This window comes from Ambystoma mexicanum, chromosome 4p (genome assembly GCF_040938575.1).
Source record: "Ambystoma mexicanum isolate Mex_15411 chromosome 4p, UKY_AmexF1_1, whole genome shotgun sequence".
Taxonomy (NCBI): domain Eukaryota; kingdom Metazoa; phylum Chordata; class Amphibia; order Caudata; family Ambystomatidae; genus Ambystoma; species Ambystoma mexicanum.
Genome location: NC_090927.1, coordinates 912,381,587 through 912,401,662, shown reverse-complemented (window position 1 = coordinate 912,401,662; position 20,076 = coordinate 912,381,587). Strand labels below are relative to the sequence as shown.

Genomic DNA, 20,076 nt, shown 5'->3' with positions numbered 1-20,076 from the left:
AGTGAAGAGCCGCAGAGGTGTAGGTGGGAGGGTTCGCATGTGAATCCACGCCAGACCCATGCTGGAGAACAAGAGTTACAGGTAAGTAACTTGTTCCTTCTCCAGCACGGGGTCTGGCATGGATTCACATGCTCATGAATAAAAGAATACATAGCAGTATACACATGCACAACCACGGGAGGTGGCAACAGGCTCAACATTAAGCAATACAACAACTCAACATTAAGCATCTCTTGCCTCCTCACCAGGCTCATCTTAAGCGAACAGGTTGCGCAGCACTGCTTGGCTGACCCTGGACTCCCGATCGACACAGTAGAATCTTGTGAAGGTGTGCATCGACCTCCACGTAGCAGCCCTGCAGATGTCCAGCAGGGGCACACCAGAAAGGAACGCCGTGGTAGCAGCGATCGCTCTGGTCGAATGGGCTCTCGGACGGCTGGGCAGCGGTCAATTTGCCAACCGGTGACAATGCATAATCCAGCCGGAGAGCCATCTGGAAATGGAAGTCTTCAAAAAAGCCTTCCCTTGATTCACAGACCCAAAGTTCACAAACAGTTGTGACGTCTTCTGAAAACTCTTCGTGCGGTCCACGTAGAACTTCAGCGCTCTAGCTACATCCAGCAAGTGCAAAGTCCTCTCGGCCGGAGTCGAAGGAGACGGAAAGAAAACTGGTAACAGCAAGAGCTCGTTGGCACCTTGGGCATGAAGGAGGGGTGCGTCCTCAACACCACCCTCGTGTCATGAAAAGTCAAGTATGGAGGCTTGCAAGATAGGGCCTGAATCTCTCCCACTCGTCGTGCAGAGGTGATAGCCACGAGGAACGCTGTCTTCCATGAACTTCAAAGGTGCCGAATGCATAGGCCCGAATGGCCCCCCTCCCCCATGAGCCTGGTCAGCACCGCATTAAGTTCCCACGCCGGGGCAGGGGCCTTCACCGGCGGGAATGATCATTGGAATAGTCCCTTCATAAATTCCTTTACCAGGCGATGAGACCACAAGGAGGCCCGTCCCGTAGTCCTGGTATATCGGGAGATGGCAGCCAGATGTATTTTTATGGAGGCGTGAGCCAGTCCAGCAGCAGTAAGTACAGAAGCACTTGAGGTGCCGTAATCCGCAGAGGGTTAATCTTCTGTGCACGGCACCAGCCAGAGAACTTCTTCCATTTATGACCGTAACACTTGAGTTGAGGACGCCCTGGCCTTTGCAAGAACCTCTCTGCAATCAGCCGGGATATCGTACCCTCCAAACTCTAGTGCTGCAGGAGCCAGGCCTGCAAGTTCAGTGACTGTGGGTCGTAGTGTAGAATGGCGCCTCCTTCTCTGGAGAGAAGATCCGCGTCCGCCGGCAGCCTGACTGGCGGGGACGTTGACAAGTCCAGAAGGTCCAGGAACCAGATCTGCCTCGACCACGCCGAAGCGACAAGGATCATCCTGCACCTGGACTTCTTGAGCTGGTTGATGAGGCAGAGCAGCAACGGCAATGGAGGGAACGCGTATAGAAACAGGCTGTCCCAAGGGAACGAGAAAGCATCGGCCATGCTCCTCGGCTGGGGGAACCGGCTGGCGAACCTCTGGCACTTGAGTTCGTCGCAAACAAGTCGATCTGGGGTTTGCCCATCGTCGGAAGAGTCGATCCACTTGATCTGGCGCAGTTCCCACTCGTGGCACGAGCGCAGCTCCCTGCTGAGTGAGTCGGCGATGGTGTTTTTTATTCCTGCCAGGTGGAAGGGAACCAGAAACATCCCTTGGGCGACGGCCCAGTGCCACAGATCATGGGCCTCCTTGGATAGGGCTGGGGATCTGGCGCCCCCTGCTTCCGTATGTTGAACATTGTGGTGGTGTGATCGGTGAAGATCCTCAGCACTTTGTCCTTGAGGGACAGAGGAACGACTTGAGCGCCCAGAACACTGCACGGAGCTCCAAGATGTTGATGTGAAGAGACCTCTCCTCCGGGAGCCAAAGGCCTCTTGCATGGAGATCTCTGGTGTGGGCCCCCCCCAACCCTCCAGAGAGGCACCCGTAGTCACCGTCTCCTGAAAGCCAGGGTTTGAAAGTCCGTGCCCGTCGTGAGGTGAGCCCGGGTACCCCACCATAGGATCGCCCAACGGAACTCCTCGTCGAGGGGGGGAATCCTGTCCTCGAAGCAGCCCCCCGCCTGAAACCAGCGGGCATCGAGGATTTCCTGCAGCGGACGCATGTGAAGTCTGCAAAGGTGTACAAGGTAGATGCATGAGGACATCATCCCGAGAAGGGACTTGATGGACCTCACCCTGGCCACTTCCGTGGCTAACAGTTGCCGTACCTTGCCCAGGATGGTATTGTCCTCTCCTCTGAAGGGGAGGCCAATTGCTCCACTGTATCGAGCTTTGCCCCCAAAAACAGTGCTACTTGCGACGGAACCAGGTGGGATTTGGGGTAGTTGGAGAACCCCAGCTCCGTGAGCAACTCGACGATCCTCGAGTTCCCTTGACCTTGCCCAGATTAGCCAGTTGTCCAGGTAGGGGTAGATGTGGATCCCCTGCAGGCGCAGCTGCACCGCCAGGCACTTGGTGAAAACCCTGGGTGCCGACTTTAATCCGAACGGTAGGGCTCTGAATTGGTAGTGGCGTCCTGGAACCACAAACCTGAGGAACTTCCTGTGCCTTCTTAGAATGGGGATGTGGAAGTAAGTATCCTCCAGGTCCAGCGATGGGTCGCCTTCCTCCAGCTATCCCAGCACGTGCTGGAGGGTGACCATCCTGAATTTCTGTGCCTTGATGTACTTGTTTAAGCGGCGCAGGTCCAGGATGGGGCGCCAACCGCCTGTCTTGTTCCCGACGAGGAAGTACCTTGAGTACACCGGAGCCCCTGGGGACAAGCTCAATGGCACCTTTGAGCATCGCCCTTACCTCCAACAGCAGTTGAGGGACATGATTTTCCCCTTCCTGGCCAGGGGAGGAATGCAAGGGCACTTCTTTTGGAATTCCAGCGAGTGCCCGTTGGCCAGGGTGTCGAACACCCAAAGGTCAGCGGAGATGGACTCCCACACGCCGAACTTCGTCAGCCGGCCTCCCACCGGGGTGCTTCGGTGGGGGCCCGGCAACACAGCGGGTCATTCTTGCTTGGAGGCGGCCTTGCCGACGACGGCGGGAACACCCTTGTTTGTAGCGACCTCTGTAGGCCTCCTGGGAAGAGGATCCTTTGAAGGCACCCCGTCTGCCTCCAGAGCTCCGAAAGGGCCGTCGCTGCTGAAGCACCCCAAGGGCCCGGGCAGTCTCAGAGTCGGTCTTGATGGCCTGTAGAGACTCATCCACTGCCTGACCAAAGAGGTTGTTGCCGTCGAACGGCATGTCCAACACTCTGGTCTGGACGTCCTGGCGAAAGTCTGTCGCCTTGAGCCATCCTCGTCGTCTGAGGCAAACTCCGTGGCCCAGTTGGCGAAATCCAGTATTGGCAATGTCCGTTGCCACCGTAATGGCGTGATCCGACGCCACCTCACCCTCCTGCAGAATCTCTAGGGCCTACGCCCTTTTGTCATCAGGCAGAAAATCTAGCAGGGGAGCTATCTTGAACCAGAGCTCCCTGTCGTAGCGGGCCACGATCGCTAAGGCATTGGCCGCCTTAAACGTAGTCGCCGCCGAGATGACTCGTCGTCCCATAGAGTCCAACTTCTTACCCTCGCTGTCCGGCGGGGAGGTGGAAGTTGAAGCCGCCGCGCCCGCTGCCTTCTTCTTAGCCGCTGCCGAGACGACCGAGTCCGGCGTGGGCTGGGCCCTGAGGCACAAGGGGGTGGCCTCGGGGACTCGGTACTTCTTCTCGTGCCGGTCCCTCTTGGCGGGTGTCATGGCAGGGTTCTTGAGGACAGCAAGCCCCTCGTCCCAGATGTCGAGTAAAGGCACCGCGAGGACAGTCTTCCTCTTAGCCTCTCGTCGCTGGTACATAAACCCCTCCTTTTTCTGTTCTTCAGGGCAGAGCTGGAAGAGCTCGGATGCCCTGGTTATCATGGCGTGGAAAGAGCCAACCTCGTCAGCTGGGGACGCCGGGATGTCCGCTTTGTCATCGCCGCCGAAGTCAGTCGCCGTATCCTCTCCCGGCGAGGGGGATGAGGGGTCCGCCGGTCTCGCAGGCACGAAGGGCGAAGCAGGGTGGGCTCTCCTCCGCTTGTTCGGAGGGCTTCCCGACGGGCCTGGTTCTGGCTCCTCCGTTGGGGTGCGTGGTAATCTCGTCCATCTCGGTACATAAGGATTGGATTGCCAACAAAATGGCCACCGAGCTATCCTGCGGCTCGGGCAATGGCTGCGACGGACGGGATGGCCGTTCCCGTGGGCCCTGTTCGTCGTCCTCGTCGTTAACATTGATCACGTCAGTAGGGACCATCCCCTGGGATTGAACCTTCTCGAACCTCTCGTTGAGGCCTATGGACCTCTCGTTGAGGCCTATGGACCTCTCGTTGAGGCCCCTCTCGGTCTCCACCAGTTCCCGATTCCGAGTCTGTAACAGCCACCGCCCCCCCTTTTTCAGCCGGGGGCTTCACAGGGGTCTTAGCGATGGGCAGGAAAGAGGATTCCCTCCGCGGCGGCAGGGATACTGGGCCCAGAGGCCGTTTCCATTGCCGTAGTCTCAGCCGGCTCTGCCGGGGTCGCAGAGACCACTTCGGTAGAGGCCTTAGCTGGGTGGATGAAGGCCCTCACCACCTTGGGTGCATCCTGGGCCTTCGCCGTGGGGGGGGGGGGGGGGGGGGTCAACGCCTCGCTCCCCCTTCGAGATCGACCGGGTCCGCTCCAGCGGCCTACCCGGGTTCTCGGACCTCCTCTTCCCCGACCCAGAGCGCTGGCTCGTGGTCGAACGTGCCGGGGAAGTAGCGCCCTGCTTGGCAACCGAAGAGCCCGACCTCGGCGCTCCCGGAGCCCACGGACTCGCAGTGCTTGGCCTTCAGTTGGGCCCCCGTTGCTGGGGCGCCCTCAAAAGGACTTCGAAGCCTGCCCAGACTTCTTCTTCGCCTTCTCATTTGCTGTGCCCTTCTCCAGCCAGGTGGCGGGGCTTCGGGAGAGGGCAGTCATTGGCTGGGGGCAGTATGACCCAGAGATCAGTGATTAGTTACTACTAAGAAAGACAGATCAGAAACGAAACTGATACCGATTTTTTCTTTACCGAGGATTCCCAGCCTGACGGGGAATATTCATGAGCATGTGAATCCATGCCAGACCCCATGCTGGAGAACCACTCATCCCCTGAACGTTCTACTACACATTAATGAGTGTACATGTCCACTGTTGTCACTTTTTAAAGTGCCAACGCGTGCAGCTTTACACTGCTCTTCCGCTAAGCAATCAGGTGGCTTTCCTGCGTGACCTGCATTTGATTTATATTCCTTAAAAACGTGCACACGTGAGGTTGTAAATACTGCAAATTAGGAGCATTAGGGAAACACCTAGCAGCATTAGGGAAACACCATGATAGTAAAGCATTTCGTTTTTATTTTCCGAATTATTTCAACTTTATTTCAGGGAGGGTTACTTTCCATCCATTCTGAATATAATGCGCACCACCTTTATAAGGAATTCCTTTTAACAATGCAATTTGTCCTGTGGGTGTATGAAATTATAGCTGCTCTTTATGCGTTTGGTTCAATAAAGAAAATAATCGGCCAAGTGTTCACAGCGCAAGACACTTCAAATATGCAGTCATGTCTCAGAGACATGGCCATAGTTGGGGCTAGTAGAAGCAAAAGACGACCTGTATTCATCCACCTTAAGCATTTTCACAGGTGGCTTTAAGCTTTTTATTCAAAATCCTGAGGACAACATTTTTTAGGCACTCTCCGTGTTTTAGGGGTGACAAGACAAGTCTCATGTTAGCTAACATTATGTAAAGTGGTATTGTAGAGCGCAACTGTGCTACTTGGCTGCCTGTGCGAGGTTCCGGCAGAGATTTTAGTGGGATAGAAGGGAAGGCAAGTTCAAAACATGAGATGGCGATTAAGTAGCAGAGCTAAAGTGGGTCTATGTAGTTTTTGGTGGGTGGTGGGAGGGGGGGGGGGGATCCTCAGGTTTCCGTTTAATTCAGAGCGGCCACTACAAGGTCTACTAAATGACAGCACCACAAGACCAGGTCAACCACCGATTTTGTGGAAGGGGACAAAGTCAAAGATTTGAGCTTTGGCAGCTCATGTGGTACGTATATAACTTCCACATGTTAGGTGGTTTGCGTATGGTCCAAGGTGGCAGGAGGCGTAGTCAGTTGGGGAGAGGATTTTGCGATTCATGAGCACTGTGGTTATGGAGTTTAAGGCTAGACAGAAGCTTGAGAGTTCCATTCAGTTGTTGACTCTTGAATAGCAGTTATGTGGCAAGATTTTGTGTAGCTTCGGTGCTGATCAGTTCAAACTCACAGGTTTGGCACACACGGACATACTTTGTGTGGCTTTATTTCAGGGAGGGCAAACACCTTGGGTTCACAGACACTAAACATCTCTCAGACAGTAACCTCTCACCGCTGACGAGCATTCGGTAAAAACTGTCATACCCCTTTTAAAGCTTTGAATACAATGCTTTAGTGACGCTGCATCCCTTTAGGAGCTTTCCTGATGTGCAATGTTCTCCATGTAAAACACCTACTGGCGTTGTAGTTCAGTTTATAGTTTTCGAGTATTAAATCAAGCGATTACAACCTGGATATCAGTGCTGGAGAAAGAAAAGGTTACTTGCGCAACAAAATCATGTACTTCTAGGCTTTTAGTTTTAAACCACTTGCCCCAGGTTAGCACCCCTGTTCTTTCCCTGCAAGTTAGTAGTACAATTTGGGGGATGGAGGGAAAGGGGCAGGATTACAAGAGTACGATTTTAAGCAGTGCTGTTTCCCCCACTTCAGAGATTTATATCAAAGATTTCCCTGAAAATGCTGTTTAAAAACGTTTTTAAATTGATTTTTCTTTTTAAGTGTTCCAGGTTCCTACCTATGGAGAGATATTGTCCATAGAAGACACCAATCCTGCTGCAATGGCCTTCAAAGTGCCTAGGCTATAAACCGTGGACCAAACAAAACCGTTTACATCAGCAAAACCCTAAGGCAGGGGTGCACAACTGATTTTGACAGAGGGCCGAAAGTACCTTACATGAGGGCTATAGTGGGCCGAAAAGTAAAAGTGGGCGGGGCGGTAGACGGGACATGTCAGGAGGCTTTTTCAACCCCCAATTTGTATTAAACACATTGAAAAAGATATGTTTTTGAGGGGTAACGATTTTTATTGCATTTCAAACTTACATTTTGTACTACACATTTTCCATTGCTATCATTTATTTCGATTTAGTTATTGTATATCGTCTGTTTAATTAAATTATATATATTTTATTGACCCTTGATTGGACATTCCGTTATTTTGGACTGCTATAGTTTGCTGTTTGGGTTACCCAAGAGGAGTATGGCCTTCGTTGAGTCAGGTTTCCTCAAAAAAGCAAAGGATGTACATCTCCTAACTGTGCCTGTTTTAGCTTTATTATTGAGTTCACTCTTGGAGTGCAACACTATGCCCCATGGCTCCCATCCCCAACCAAACACTATGCCCCATGGCCCCCTCACCCCCAACCAAACACTATGCCCCATGGCCCCCTCACCCTCAACCAAACACTATGCCCCATGGCCCCCTACCCCCAACCAAACACTATGCCCCATGGGCCCCTCACCCCCAACCAAACACTATGCCCCATGGCTCCCACCCCAACCAAACACTATGCCCCATGGCCCCCACCAAACACTATGCCCCATGGGCCCCTCACCCCCAACCAAACACTATGCCCCATGGGCCCCTCACCCCCAACCAAACACTATGCCCCATGGCTCCCACCCCAACCAAACACTATGCCCCATGGCCCCCACCAAACACTATGCCCCATGGGCCCCTCACCCCCAACCAAACACTATGCCCCATGGCTCCCACCCCAAACAAACACTATGCCCCATGGGCCCCTCACCCCCAACCAAACACTATGCCCCATGGGCCCCTCACCCCAACCAAACACTATGCCCCATGGGCCCCTCACCCCCAACCAAACACTATGCCCCATGGCTCCCACCCCAACCAAACACTATGCCCCATGGCCCGCTCACCCCCAACCAAACACTATGCCCCAAACACACTCAAGCATGCACCCATACAGACCTGAACCCCCCACCCCCCAAATCAGCACACACACAAACATGCACCCATACAGACCCGAACCCCCCACCCCCCAAATCAGCACACACACAAACATGCACCCATACAGACCCAAACCCCCCACCCCCCAAATCAGCACACACACAAACATGCACCCATACAGACCCAAATCCCCCACCCCCCAACTCAGCACACACACAAACATGCACCCATACAGACCCGAACCCCCACAAACATTCATAAACATCCGACACACCCCCCCACCCATCCGACACACCCCCCCACCCCCGCATCTCAACATGCACTCAAAATACATTAAAACACAAACATTCAAACACTACCGACACACCCCCCCACACCCGCATCTCAACATACACTCAAAATACATTAACACAAACATTCAAACACTACCGACACACCCCCCCACCCCCGCATCTCAACATGCACTCAAAATACATTAAAACACAAACATTCAAACACATCCGACACCCCCCCCACCCCCGCATCTCAACATGCACTCAAAATACATTAAAACACAAACATTCAAACACATCCGACACACCCCCCCACCCCCGCATCTCAACATGCACTCAAAATACATTAAAACACAAACATTCAAACACATCCGACACACCCCCCCACCCCCGCATCTCAACATACACTCAAAATAAATGAAAACACAAACATTCAAACACATCCGACACACCCCCCCACCCCCGCATCTCAACATGCACTCAAAATACATTAAAACACAAACATTCAAACACATCCGACACACCCCCCCACCCCCGCATCTCAACATACACTCAAAATAAATGAAAACACAAACATTCAAACACATCCGACACACCCCCCCACCCCCGCATCTCAACATACACTCAAAATAAATTAAAACACAAACATTCATACACACAAACAAAGCAAAACAAACCCGACACACAAACACAAACAGACCACTTACCGGAGACGTGCTGGAAGGCAGGCAGGTAAGCTGGAATCGCACTACGGCTGGCATGGTCCAAGGCTGAAATGCCTTCCGGCATCAAGCCTTATGGGCCACGCCAGCCGTAGTGCTGCTGGCCCTCCATTGGTGCAGCACACACGCATTACGCGGCTCGTAGGAGCGACGTGATGCGTGTGTGTGCTAGCCAATGAGGGCCAGTGTTTTCACCGGCCCGGAAGACAACAAAGACTTTCCGCCCTCCATTAGGAAAGTCTTTGTGCCTCGCGGGCCGGTCAAAAGGGCATGGCGGGCCGCAACTGGCCCGCGGGCCGTATGTTGTGCACCCATGCCCTAAGGCTATAAAAAAAAAAAAAAAACGATGACCAGCGTTAAAAAATTTGACTCACTCTTTTGGGCTATATGATCTTCTGTGGCTTCGATCCCATGAGCAACTGCGGCTACGTGACCTCCAACTACGACTTCTGGACCTTCTATCAGGAGAATTATCATCTTTCGACTTCATCTGACCAGGAGCTACATTTAAAAAAACGGTTGGAATACAAAACCACAGAACAGTAATATGAAAAAGGTTCTTGTAACAATTTAAAGGTTGCTTAATTTATATCGCGCCATCTACTGGTGACTTGACATTTACAGGCAGAAGCAAATTATATTCTCCAAAATTTAATTCCGATTTTTAAATTTAGTAATCGGGCAATGATGCAATATACAGTTTAACCTGATCTACTAATGGTAGTTTCATATAGGAATTCGCTATGCCACAAATCCGCCACATAGAGCATTACATTGAGACATTTGTGGCAGACGAAAACCTAGCGGGCCATGCCTTTTGCTAGCAACGTAATTCTCATTGACAATCACTTACTTTTTCTGTCACCTTGTGCAAACTGTATTTCAATCTGACGGCCACACACCCACTTTCTATTGAGGTTATACAAGGCATCTTCAGCATCGCGAACATCTTCAAATATGGCTGGCTGTTAAGGAGACTGAAACTTTCTGTACAAAGTATATGCAGTAAAGCAACACCAAGAAAAAAAAAAAAAAACAAACTCAAATCCGGCCAACTTTAGACCACCACCAATGAAGCAGGTTTGTCTAACATAGCACCCATACTCCAGTAAGAAAGTAATGCACTTGACCCATCGTGAACACAAAGCAGCACAGGTACCTGCTCACAGAAAGATGTCGAGTGTAGCCTCCAACATGACTAGCTGCAGGCTCCTTCAGAACCTCATTCTTGGAAAACTATTTACTCTTATCTCAAACTGGCCCACTTTTGTCTACTCGGCAATAAGACTATGGTATTGTGAAATACTGAGAACACTGTACACTTGGTTTGCTGCATCCATCCTTGGATGCTTATTGGCTTGTGGTACTATCTTGTGCACAACAGAAGCAGATTATCAATTGTTACGAGGTTAGGAGTGGTTCACTTATTTTCTGTGCTGGTTTAGTGCCAGATCAAAGACAGAAAATATAAGAACCAGCGTAACTCACACTCTAATTTAAAAAGTTTAACTATCAGACTGCTCATTGTGGTCACCAAATTAATTACACAAAATTAAAAGCAAATCCACCTTGCTAGAGCCTTTTACATTCTCAGACCATAGATAATCGCTGTTTTTCTTATTTTATTTAATTTGTCAAGCGCTGGGCCAACCCAGGGCGGTCTCTGAGAAACATAAGGTTCAAAAAGGTAGCCAATGAAACAGAAGTCACATTTTTACAGGACAAAAGAAGGTGGTTGGGATACATGGCACAGGAGGTATTGTTTTTTTGTTGATTTTTTGAAAAGCGATGATGCAGGTTGCTGTGGGGTTATTGAGTGTTCCAGGTGGCAACTGGGCGAATGAACAAGTTACTTCTTACCTTGTAACGTTCTTTCGATGGGATGTTCCTCCGACGTATTCCTTATCTTAGATATCTCCTTCCAGCTCTGCTGGCCTCGGAAAATTTCTCTAGAGGGCGCTGCGGGTCGACGTCCGCCGAGTCGATGTCCCTCGACAGCCGCCGTATCGACGTCATCCTGCTTATAAAGGCCGCGTGCAGCGTCCGTTGCTCAGTTCAGTTTTGTAGCCCACAGTATTTCTGTCTGGACTAGACTAATCACCCTGAAGGAGCGTAATCTGCAACAACAAGGGAAGTAGAACTGCGGGGATGGATGGGAGGGTCGATAAGGAATACGTCGGAGGAACATCCCATCGAAAGAACGTTACAAGGTAAGAAGTAACTTGTTCTTCGAAGGGATTGTGTCCTCCGACGTATTCCTTATCTTAGATAGGCTCCCATAGCAGTATTTTATTATTGGAGGTGGGAGTACTGACTTCACGCTGTCTTCTATTGATGAATAGAGTGCAGTACAGCCCTTCCAAACCTAGTCTCTTGACTGGAGGAGGAATCCAAGTTGTAAAATCGTCAAAAGGTATGGACCGACGACCATGTGGCGGCCGCACAAATGTCTTTAACCAATACCTCTGGTCGAATGAGCCCTAAGGTTTTGAGGGGGCTCTTTCCCTGCCAGTTTATAACATTCCAAAATGCCTAGAATGATCCATCTGGAAATGGTCTGCTTAGTTATTGGTAAGCCCAGTTTGTGACCTGTGTAACCTACAAACAGCTGGTCTGCTTGTCTTATCCTGGCTAGTCTACTGATGTAAAAACTTAAAGCCCTTCTAGGGTCCAGCCTGTGTAACCTCTATTCCTCTTCCCCCGGAGGAGGATAGAAAGATGGTAGGGTAATCTTCTGAGTGATATGGAATTCAGAAACCACCTTTGGGAGGAAATTAGGCTTCACTTGCAGGACAACTTTGTCTTTGTGAAAGATTGTATGAGGGGGTTTACAAGAAAGAGCTTGTAATTCGCTCACCCTTCTAGCAGATGTAAGTGCTATTAATAAAACAGTTTTAAGGGTAAGGAATCTTAACGAACAAGAATGGAGTGGTTCGAAAGGTGTGCCCATCAGGAAAGTTAGGACTAAGTTTAAATCCCATAGGGGAACCTGGAATGGTCTTGGGGGATAAACGTTGGTTAACCCCTTTAGAAACTGTATTACCAAGGGTAAACTTGAAATAGGATGGTTCTTCCGCAGTGCGCTTAAAGATGGATAGCGCTGCGAGATAGCCCTTAATGGTGCCAACTTGAAGGCCTGAATTTGCCAAATATAGTAGGAAGGACAAAACCATTGGTGTACCACATGAAAAGGGGCCGATATTCTGTTCTCTACACCAGCTGCAAAATCTGCTCCAACGGCAGCGGTATAAAGACTTTGTTGCTGGTCTCCTTGCCGAAAGCAACACCTGCATATCATCATCAGGGAGGTCCCAATCCTTGTACCTCAGCCTTTCAGAAGCCAAGGTTGAGGGTTTTGATGTCTGGATGGAGAACCTGACCTCCCTTCTGTGAGAGTAGGTTCTCTCTGAGTGGAAGTCGAATTGGAGGGCAGATGGACAAATCTAGAAGGTCCGGGTACCACGTTCTCCTGGCCCAATCCGGGGCAATTAGGATCATGGTTCTCCGGAATCTTCTCAACCTCCTGATCATTTGAGGAATGACAGGGACCGGTGGGAACGCGTACAGAAGCGGAAACTCCCAGTCCACTATGAACGCGTCTCTCAGAGCTCCTCTCGGGGGAAATTCCCTTGAGCAGAACAGATTGCATTTCCTGTTGACGCTGGTGGCGAACAGATCCACCTGAGGGGTTCCCCAAAGGGCGAAGATCTCTTGAAGGACTTCCTGAGCTAGTTCCCACTCGTGGGACACTGTGCTCTGCCTGCTCAGAGCATCCGCTGTCAAGTTCTTCTCTCAGGCTAGGTGAACTGCCAATAGAGATTCCTTCTTGGATTGCCCAAAACCAGAGCTGCATCGCCTCTCTGCACAGGGGTAGTGATCCTACGCCTCCTCTTTTGTTGAGGTAATGCATGGCCACTGTGTTGTCCATCATTATCAGGACATTTTTCCCTTGTACAGCTGGCAGGAACGCCTTCAGCGCAAGTCTGATGGCCCTCAGCTCTAACAGGTTGATATGTAGTCTGGACTCCGATGGAGACCAACGACCGCTGATGGTCAAGTCGTTGGCGTGGGCTCCCCACCCCGTGAGTGAGGCATCCGTGACTACTGTTATCTCCGGCCAGGGTTGCCAAAACTGTTCTCCTTTCAGAATGTTCTCCCGACAGGCCCACCGCTGAAGTTCTCGAGCCACCCTGTCGGGAACCTGAAGAAGATCTGTCATTCTCCCTGAGAATTGTGACCACTGAGTCCTCAGTGTCCACTGGAGGGATCTCATTCTCAGGCGAGCCTCTGGCACTAGGAAAATGCAGGATGCCATGAGGCCTAGCAACCTCAACAAGTCGAAGCCTGGGAGACGTTGGGCATCTTGGAACTTGGTAACCATCTGTAGAATATCTTGAGCCCTCACCTCTGGTGGCGAGGCTTTTCCCAGGGAAGTGTCCAGGATCGCTACTATGAACTGGAGTCTCTGCAATGGTATCATTTGTGACTTCTTTAAATTGAGGGAGAAGCCCAGTCTGTGAAGGGAGTGGCAAACGTGATTTAGCTGGATCTGAGCCTGTTCCGAAGATACAGCCCTGATCAACCAATCGTCCAGGTAGGGGTAGACGTGAATCCCTCCCCTCCTTAGAATTGCCGCCACTACCGACATTAACTTGAAGACCCTCGGGCCGGAGGTCAGCCCAAATGGCAGCACTCGAAATTGATAATGAGAGTTGCCAATTGCGAACCTCAGGTATTTCCTGTGTTTGAGATGGATAGGCACATGGAAATAAGCGTCCTGAAGGTACAGAGATACCAACCAGTCCTGGAACTGAAGGGCCTGAAGGATCTGAGAAAGAGTGACCATCTTGAATTTGTCTTTCCTGAGGAATTTGTTCAATTCTCGCAAGTCCAAGATGGGTCTCAGTCCTCTGTCTTTCTTTGGAATGAGAAAGCAAGGGGAGTACCAGCCCTTGTTCCTCTCCACTACAGTTACCGGTTCTATGGCACCTTTGTCTAGCAGGTCCAAAATTTCCTGCAAGAGGAGCGGATCTGGAGCTTTCTGAGAGCTGATCCCCGGTGGATGACTGAGGTATGCGTAGGAGAGGCAGGCAGTAACCTTGGGCAACTGTTTCCAATGCCCAAGCATCTGACGTGATAGCCTGCCATTCCGCCAGATGTTGAGTTAACCTGCCTCCTACAGGTGTCCTGTGAAGGAAGTCCTCAGAGTGGTTTTGGGGCGGCTGATGCAGATGGTAAAGAGGCACCTGCTGTTGCTGCGGCTTTTGAATATCTACCCCGTCCACCTCGGGTAGTTCTTTGTCCCCTTTGAGCCGGTCGTCCTCTACCTCTTCCGAATGCGGAGTAGAAGCGAAAGGACTTGCCCCTCGCAGAGGTTCCTGTGGGACGAAAAGGTGTCTGACGGATTGCAGCGCCTAGGGATTTTGCTGCTGCTTTTGATGTTTGCAGTTTCTCTAAACTGTCATCCGCCTTTTTCCCAAACAAAGAAGAGCCATCGAATGGCATGTTCAAGAGCCTGGCTTGCACATCTGGGGCAAAACCAGACTCTCAACCAAGCGAATCTCCTTGTTGTTGTACTTGCCGCCATTGCTCTGCTGATACTGTCAGCCGAATCAATGCCGGAGGGATTCGCAAATAGCGTCTTTACCGTCCTGTATGATATTCAGGAACGCCTCCCTTTCTTCTCCCTCCGGGATGCAGTCAGCCGCTGTAGAAGCACACTCCCAAAGTGTATGGCTGAACCTAGCAAGGGTGCAAGTAGCATTAACAGATTTTAACGCCATGCTACATGCTGAAAAGACTTTCTTTGCCATAGCATCATATTTTTTATCGTCCCTGTCCTGTGGGACGGTAGGGTAAGCAGTCTTGACATCAGTAGAAGATGCTGCCTGTACCACCAGAATTTCTGGGGATGGGTGTTTTGACAAAAACCTCTGGGTCTGCAGAAGATACCCTGTATTTTGTAGTTAGTTTTTTATTTACTGCCGGGACGACATCTGGGGTTTCCCAGTTCGTCATAATCTTCCTCTGAAGAGCTTTATGCAAGGGCACTATAGGATCCTCCTGTGGGCCTTTGTCAAGAATATCCATGAGGTCATCTTGTTGGAAAGACTGAAGGTGCAGACCACCCCATAAACTCTGTGATCCTGGCCATTAAGGCTCTATAGGGGGTTTCAGCATGCTCCCCCGGGTCTGGCCTAGCAAATTCCACCTCAGGGAAAGTGTCCAACCGACTTGCCTCATGTAAGGAATCATGAAAATCCTTTAACCTGCGTTCTTCAGAGGATAACTCCTCTCTAACTGGGGTTGCAGGTCCCTGCAACTCAAATGTGTCTTCCTATTCAGACAATTCACCCTCTTCCCTAATTGAGGACATAGTTCTCAATTGTTCTGTAAACCCCATCTCCAAGGCAGAGGGTGCCAAACTTGTCATAATCGGCCTCGAAAACGTCGATGTCGTCGACGGCTTCAGGCGTGGCGTCGAAAACAAAGGCAGAGGCCTCGATGACCGACAGAATTGGGATTCTGCTCGAGGAAGTCGACAACCTAGACGCCATCGAGGACCTGGGGATAGCCACTGGGTGTCGTAACCGTGACTTTTCTTGGTGTCGAGTCGACAGACCCGTGGTCGAAGGTCCCTTCGACAACGGCGTCGAAGACACCGACCTCGGCGTCGATGGAACCTTCGAAGAAGGTTTTGAGGTCATAGCCTTACTCGAGGGTTCGAGACGCGCTCGAGAAGCTTCCTTCGCCGGGTACTGCGACTCGCTGCGTTTTTGACCTTCGGGTCTTTCGACCAGAGCATCGCTCTCGGCAGCCTTCGAGGGGGTCGGGCCGCTTTCTCGAAGACGCACATATTTTTGCGGAATTCCTCCCATTCAGCCCGGGAACTATGTTTCGTGGGGCAAGGGATTCTCTTTGGAGAAACAGAGGAAGAGGAAGACGGAGAAGGGGATCTTAGTCGTCTCCTCTTAGAGTGCTTCGATCTCGAGGAGTGATGGGACCCACTCCGAGACCTGGAGCGCGAATGGTGACGAGGAGACGAATGTATCGACTTCGTCGAGTAAGAAGCTTTAAAAGTCTTACCTTTCTCCAGCTTCCCCCTACGCTCCTTCAGGGCTTTAGCTGTCATGGACATACAGTCCTTGCACTCCGAACAATGAGCTCCCAAACACCACAGACAAACTCTGTGAGGGCCAGTCAGCGACATCTTTTTCCCCACAATCTCAGCATTTTTTGAAGCCGGACCGAGGAGTTGTCGGTTCCGACGAAGAAGACATCGAGTACGGATCGAATATCTTGAGGTAAATAGGATTAACCTGAAAACTGAGCAACGGTATTCCGAGGCACTGAGTAAGCGCGGAAAAACGGAACTGAGGAACGGACGCTGCACGCTGCTTTTATAGGCAGGATGACGTAGACGTCGATACGGCGGCTGTCGAGGGACGTCGACGTCCGTCCTGTAGAGAAAAATTTTCCGAGGACAGCAGAGCTGGAAGGAGATATCTAAGATAAGGAATACGTCGGAGGACACAATCCCTTCGAAACTTGTTTTTTGCATATGTTAGTTTGTAGCGTGCCATGCATAGTAGATTTGCTGGTTTATTTGACGTTTGAGTGGAGTTATGAATACAATGCAGAGTCCTTTTAAATGAACGTACCCATGGCAAAAGAGGTTACTTGCCTGTAAGCAGAATGTCCCAGCAGTGGTGACTTCTAGAAGCTCAAATGGTTGCTTGAATCCTATGATATCCAACTCACCCCAGGCCTCTTAAGACTAAATTTCGCCACACTTCCATAACTCCCCATCTTCAAAAATTCTAGCCCAAGCTCTTGAAGCAAAACTAATTTTCTGTATAAGTCTTCTTAAACGTATGGGTTATTGGGATTTATAACATGCACACCTGCCAAGTTCTAGGCCATGTAGTAACATTTCCATCAGGAATCTGTCCATTTGTTCTTCCTCCAGCAGACCCCCCCCACATCCCCCCCCTTCCAAGGCCCCCCACCTTTTCAAGGCTATTCATTGGGGATGTTAGGTCTGTCATCTTTTTAGCTTGTGTGCTTCTTTAAACACTTTAATACATTTGTTACTCCTTTTGCAGCCCCTCCCTTCCGCAGCCCCTCCCTTCCATACTACAGTTAATTATCACTAATCCCCCATACCCCATTGCTCAGTGGCCGATCAAGCTAATCCAATAGTTTAGCCCATTTCACCCATTTAGAGCGAAGTCTTCTTTTATTTGCCCGTCTTAATGAACATGTTTAACTATTCTGTCTCATTCAAGACGGAATGCTTCTCTTAGTTCCAACCACTGTCCAGAGCCCATTATACCTCATCTCCCCCCCCACGTAATCTGTTTTTAATCCAGTGCTTTTTTTAAAAATCTATTGCTTTGGCTCATCCTACTTTCCACACCTTTAGGTATTTCTAGGATGGTGTAAAATTGGCTTTCCTCATATGTGAAGAGTCACTGCCCTGCTTGGGTGACATTTCCTTTGGGTCAAAATTCCTCAAAGTTCTGCTGTCTGTCCGATTAATTTCTCTGCTAGGCCATCACTTTGAAATCAGCAATATGGCGTTTCAGATTTCATGCAGATTTGTATGCGATATGATATTTATAACACGCTTAGTACCCAGAGGTTTCTAAGCGCGGACCCAGGGGTCAAACCCTTGTTGCTTCGTATCATCTTGATTCCAAGGCGAGCACGTTGCCGCTGAGCTATCCTCCCGAGACAATGGTATTCCAATGTGAAGATACAATGGTATGTGCGCCCGCCCAAACCGGTTTGCCCCTTCGTTCATTGGTATTCCATGTTTACACCCATCCTCAAAATAAGGCACTACAGTGTTAAGTCCAAAAATCCTTTGTTGCCCGTCTACGCCATTTTCAGGACCCGATTCTTCCAGCTACTGGCGATTGCAATTTAGGTTTTACATTTTTCTTCCCCCAAAAACAACCTGCACCAAATAGCCTTGCAAGTTTGTTTCAATTATTCCGATTTGCTTCAATGCATTTTCAAATTTGAATTATTGCTGTTCCCAACTCTGCCAATCTTCCCTTTGTGACCGATTTGGAACTCTTGCTTTGCCATTAGATATTCTAGGCCTCTTTGACACTTCAGTAATTTATGTACAACAAATTCCGGCTATTAAAACACATGCAGGTGGCAACAGTGCGTGGTATGAGAACCATTAATATAACTGGTTTGCCCAAACATTTAAACTAACCATAAGATCGCCCCATAGTAAAAATTCAGGCTGCAAAGAACAAAGCCAAATAACTTTACACACTGGTGAAACATGGTACTAGTCCCTCCCCTCCCACGGCTCAATTGAAGATTGTGAATTGACTCCTAGCGGATAAGGAATGATTTGCCGGCACAGTTCTTCACATCATTAATGCCCAACTAGTGGGTTTGACTTGAAATTATAACCCCTGCAAAAAGGTATTAAAAATTCACAACATGCCGAAGCAACCACTTAGTAAATCACCCCTCGATCTAAATTCACGGTTTCTGTATGGAATTTTGAACATTTCTAGCCTCAGTGGTACCTACTAGCTAGCTGGATAAACCCATCCCCGAAGCTCTCAAAGCCATTCCCAAAATATTGTTGTACATCCCACCCCCAGCTTACCCTTCTTCCCTGGTAAACCTCTGCAAGTGCAAAAGCACCCTTTTCATGTCTCATTCCATGCCCATCAATCTGGGGCATGCATGAGCTGTAATAGAGAAAGCCATACTTCAGGCGCTGATGAAGCCAATCCACATTCTGATGGATTAATCTCCCTTTGATTGTGCTCCTCGATCTCTCTGCAGTCTTCAATTCAGTGGATCGTGGAGGTCTTACACGTGTATTATACTCTGGAAGCTTTAAACGAATTAATTCCAGAATGGGCAAAGAGCAGAGTAACAAGTCAGTGAAGGGGGTGGCTCGGAGTGGACGCTGGGAACATTTACCCTTGCTACTAAAATCAATTGAACATGAAATACAGCAAACAAACTAGTTATGTTCAGAAAAGAACATCACGCTATTAATTTTGCAACCATGGTACAAATAACCAAAGACCTTTAACTTGAAACATTTTGAATATTGTTCATCTATAAAAAGGAGACAGAACACACACACACCCCTCCCCGTCCCCCCAGCCCCACCCCACCCCAACGGTAGTTCACAACATTTTAACTAAACATAAAAAGACTGAATAGGATACAAAAAGGAGACTTTGCAAGTTACCTCAATTTGACTTGATCTTGAAACCTTGACCTTTACTCTTTATGGCTTGCAAGATGGACTGGACAAGAGCGGTACGACCAACCAAATCAGACTTGGCTTTGACTTTGTAACTCGGAAAGCCGAAGCCTCAACCTGGTCATGGCTTTGTCTTTGGCGTCCCCTCTTCCAGCTTTCATTTTTATCTCTTGCCACCCTCCCTCTTTGTTCCTTGAAGCTTGGAACTTCAAAGGTGTCTTTTGTCTTGCCTGCTTGCTTTATGCTTGGATTCTATCTAACAGGTTCATTCAAACTTTGGGACTCTTGACAGATACTGTGGAGTGCTTTACATTTTCTGAGACAAAGAAATAAATACATTTAATTAGGACACAAGCAGTTTTAACTTTGACGCAAACATAATTACACAAATAAAGGATATTGGATATAAGCAAATCCTCTTGGGCGACGAGTGTAGAAGTCAAGCGGAACGTACACGTCTACTATTGGGCCATATCGACCAAACTCCCGACGCAAATCCTCAGGCCTGAATTGTTTCAGAAATAAGGTAAAGATGGCATCAGTCTGCTTTGAGATTTCTAGGTCTTGCAAAATAAGCATAACGTAGCTCTATAATCTATTCAGAATGTTCAACCCTTCAATAACCTCAGGACTTGATTAAGTACACACCTCCTATATTAGAGTGGGGTTCTGTTACACCCCTCTCCAAAGTCTTTGACCAAAACCTTTTGCC

General features: G+C 49.5%; 1 protein-coding gene across 1 annotated transcript in view; it reads right to left on the bottom strand.

Annotated features, from left to right (window-relative positions):
- Window positions 1–20,076, bottom strand: part of SRSF12 (serine and arginine rich splicing factor 12) — a 36,468-nt gene that overhangs the window by 3,313 nt on the left and 13,079 nt on the right. Inside the window, exons 2-4 of the mRNA XM_069606511.1 lie at window positions 19,765–19,869; window positions 9,963–10,066; window positions 9,484–9,610 (exon numbers count right to left, since the gene is read on the bottom strand). Coding sequence (XP_069462612.1) covers window positions 9,484–9,610; window positions 9,963–10,066; window positions 19,765–19,869 — 336 coding nt within the window. The remainder of the gene's footprint in view (window positions 1–9,483; window positions 9,611–9,962; window positions 10,067–19,764; window positions 19,870–20,076) is intronic.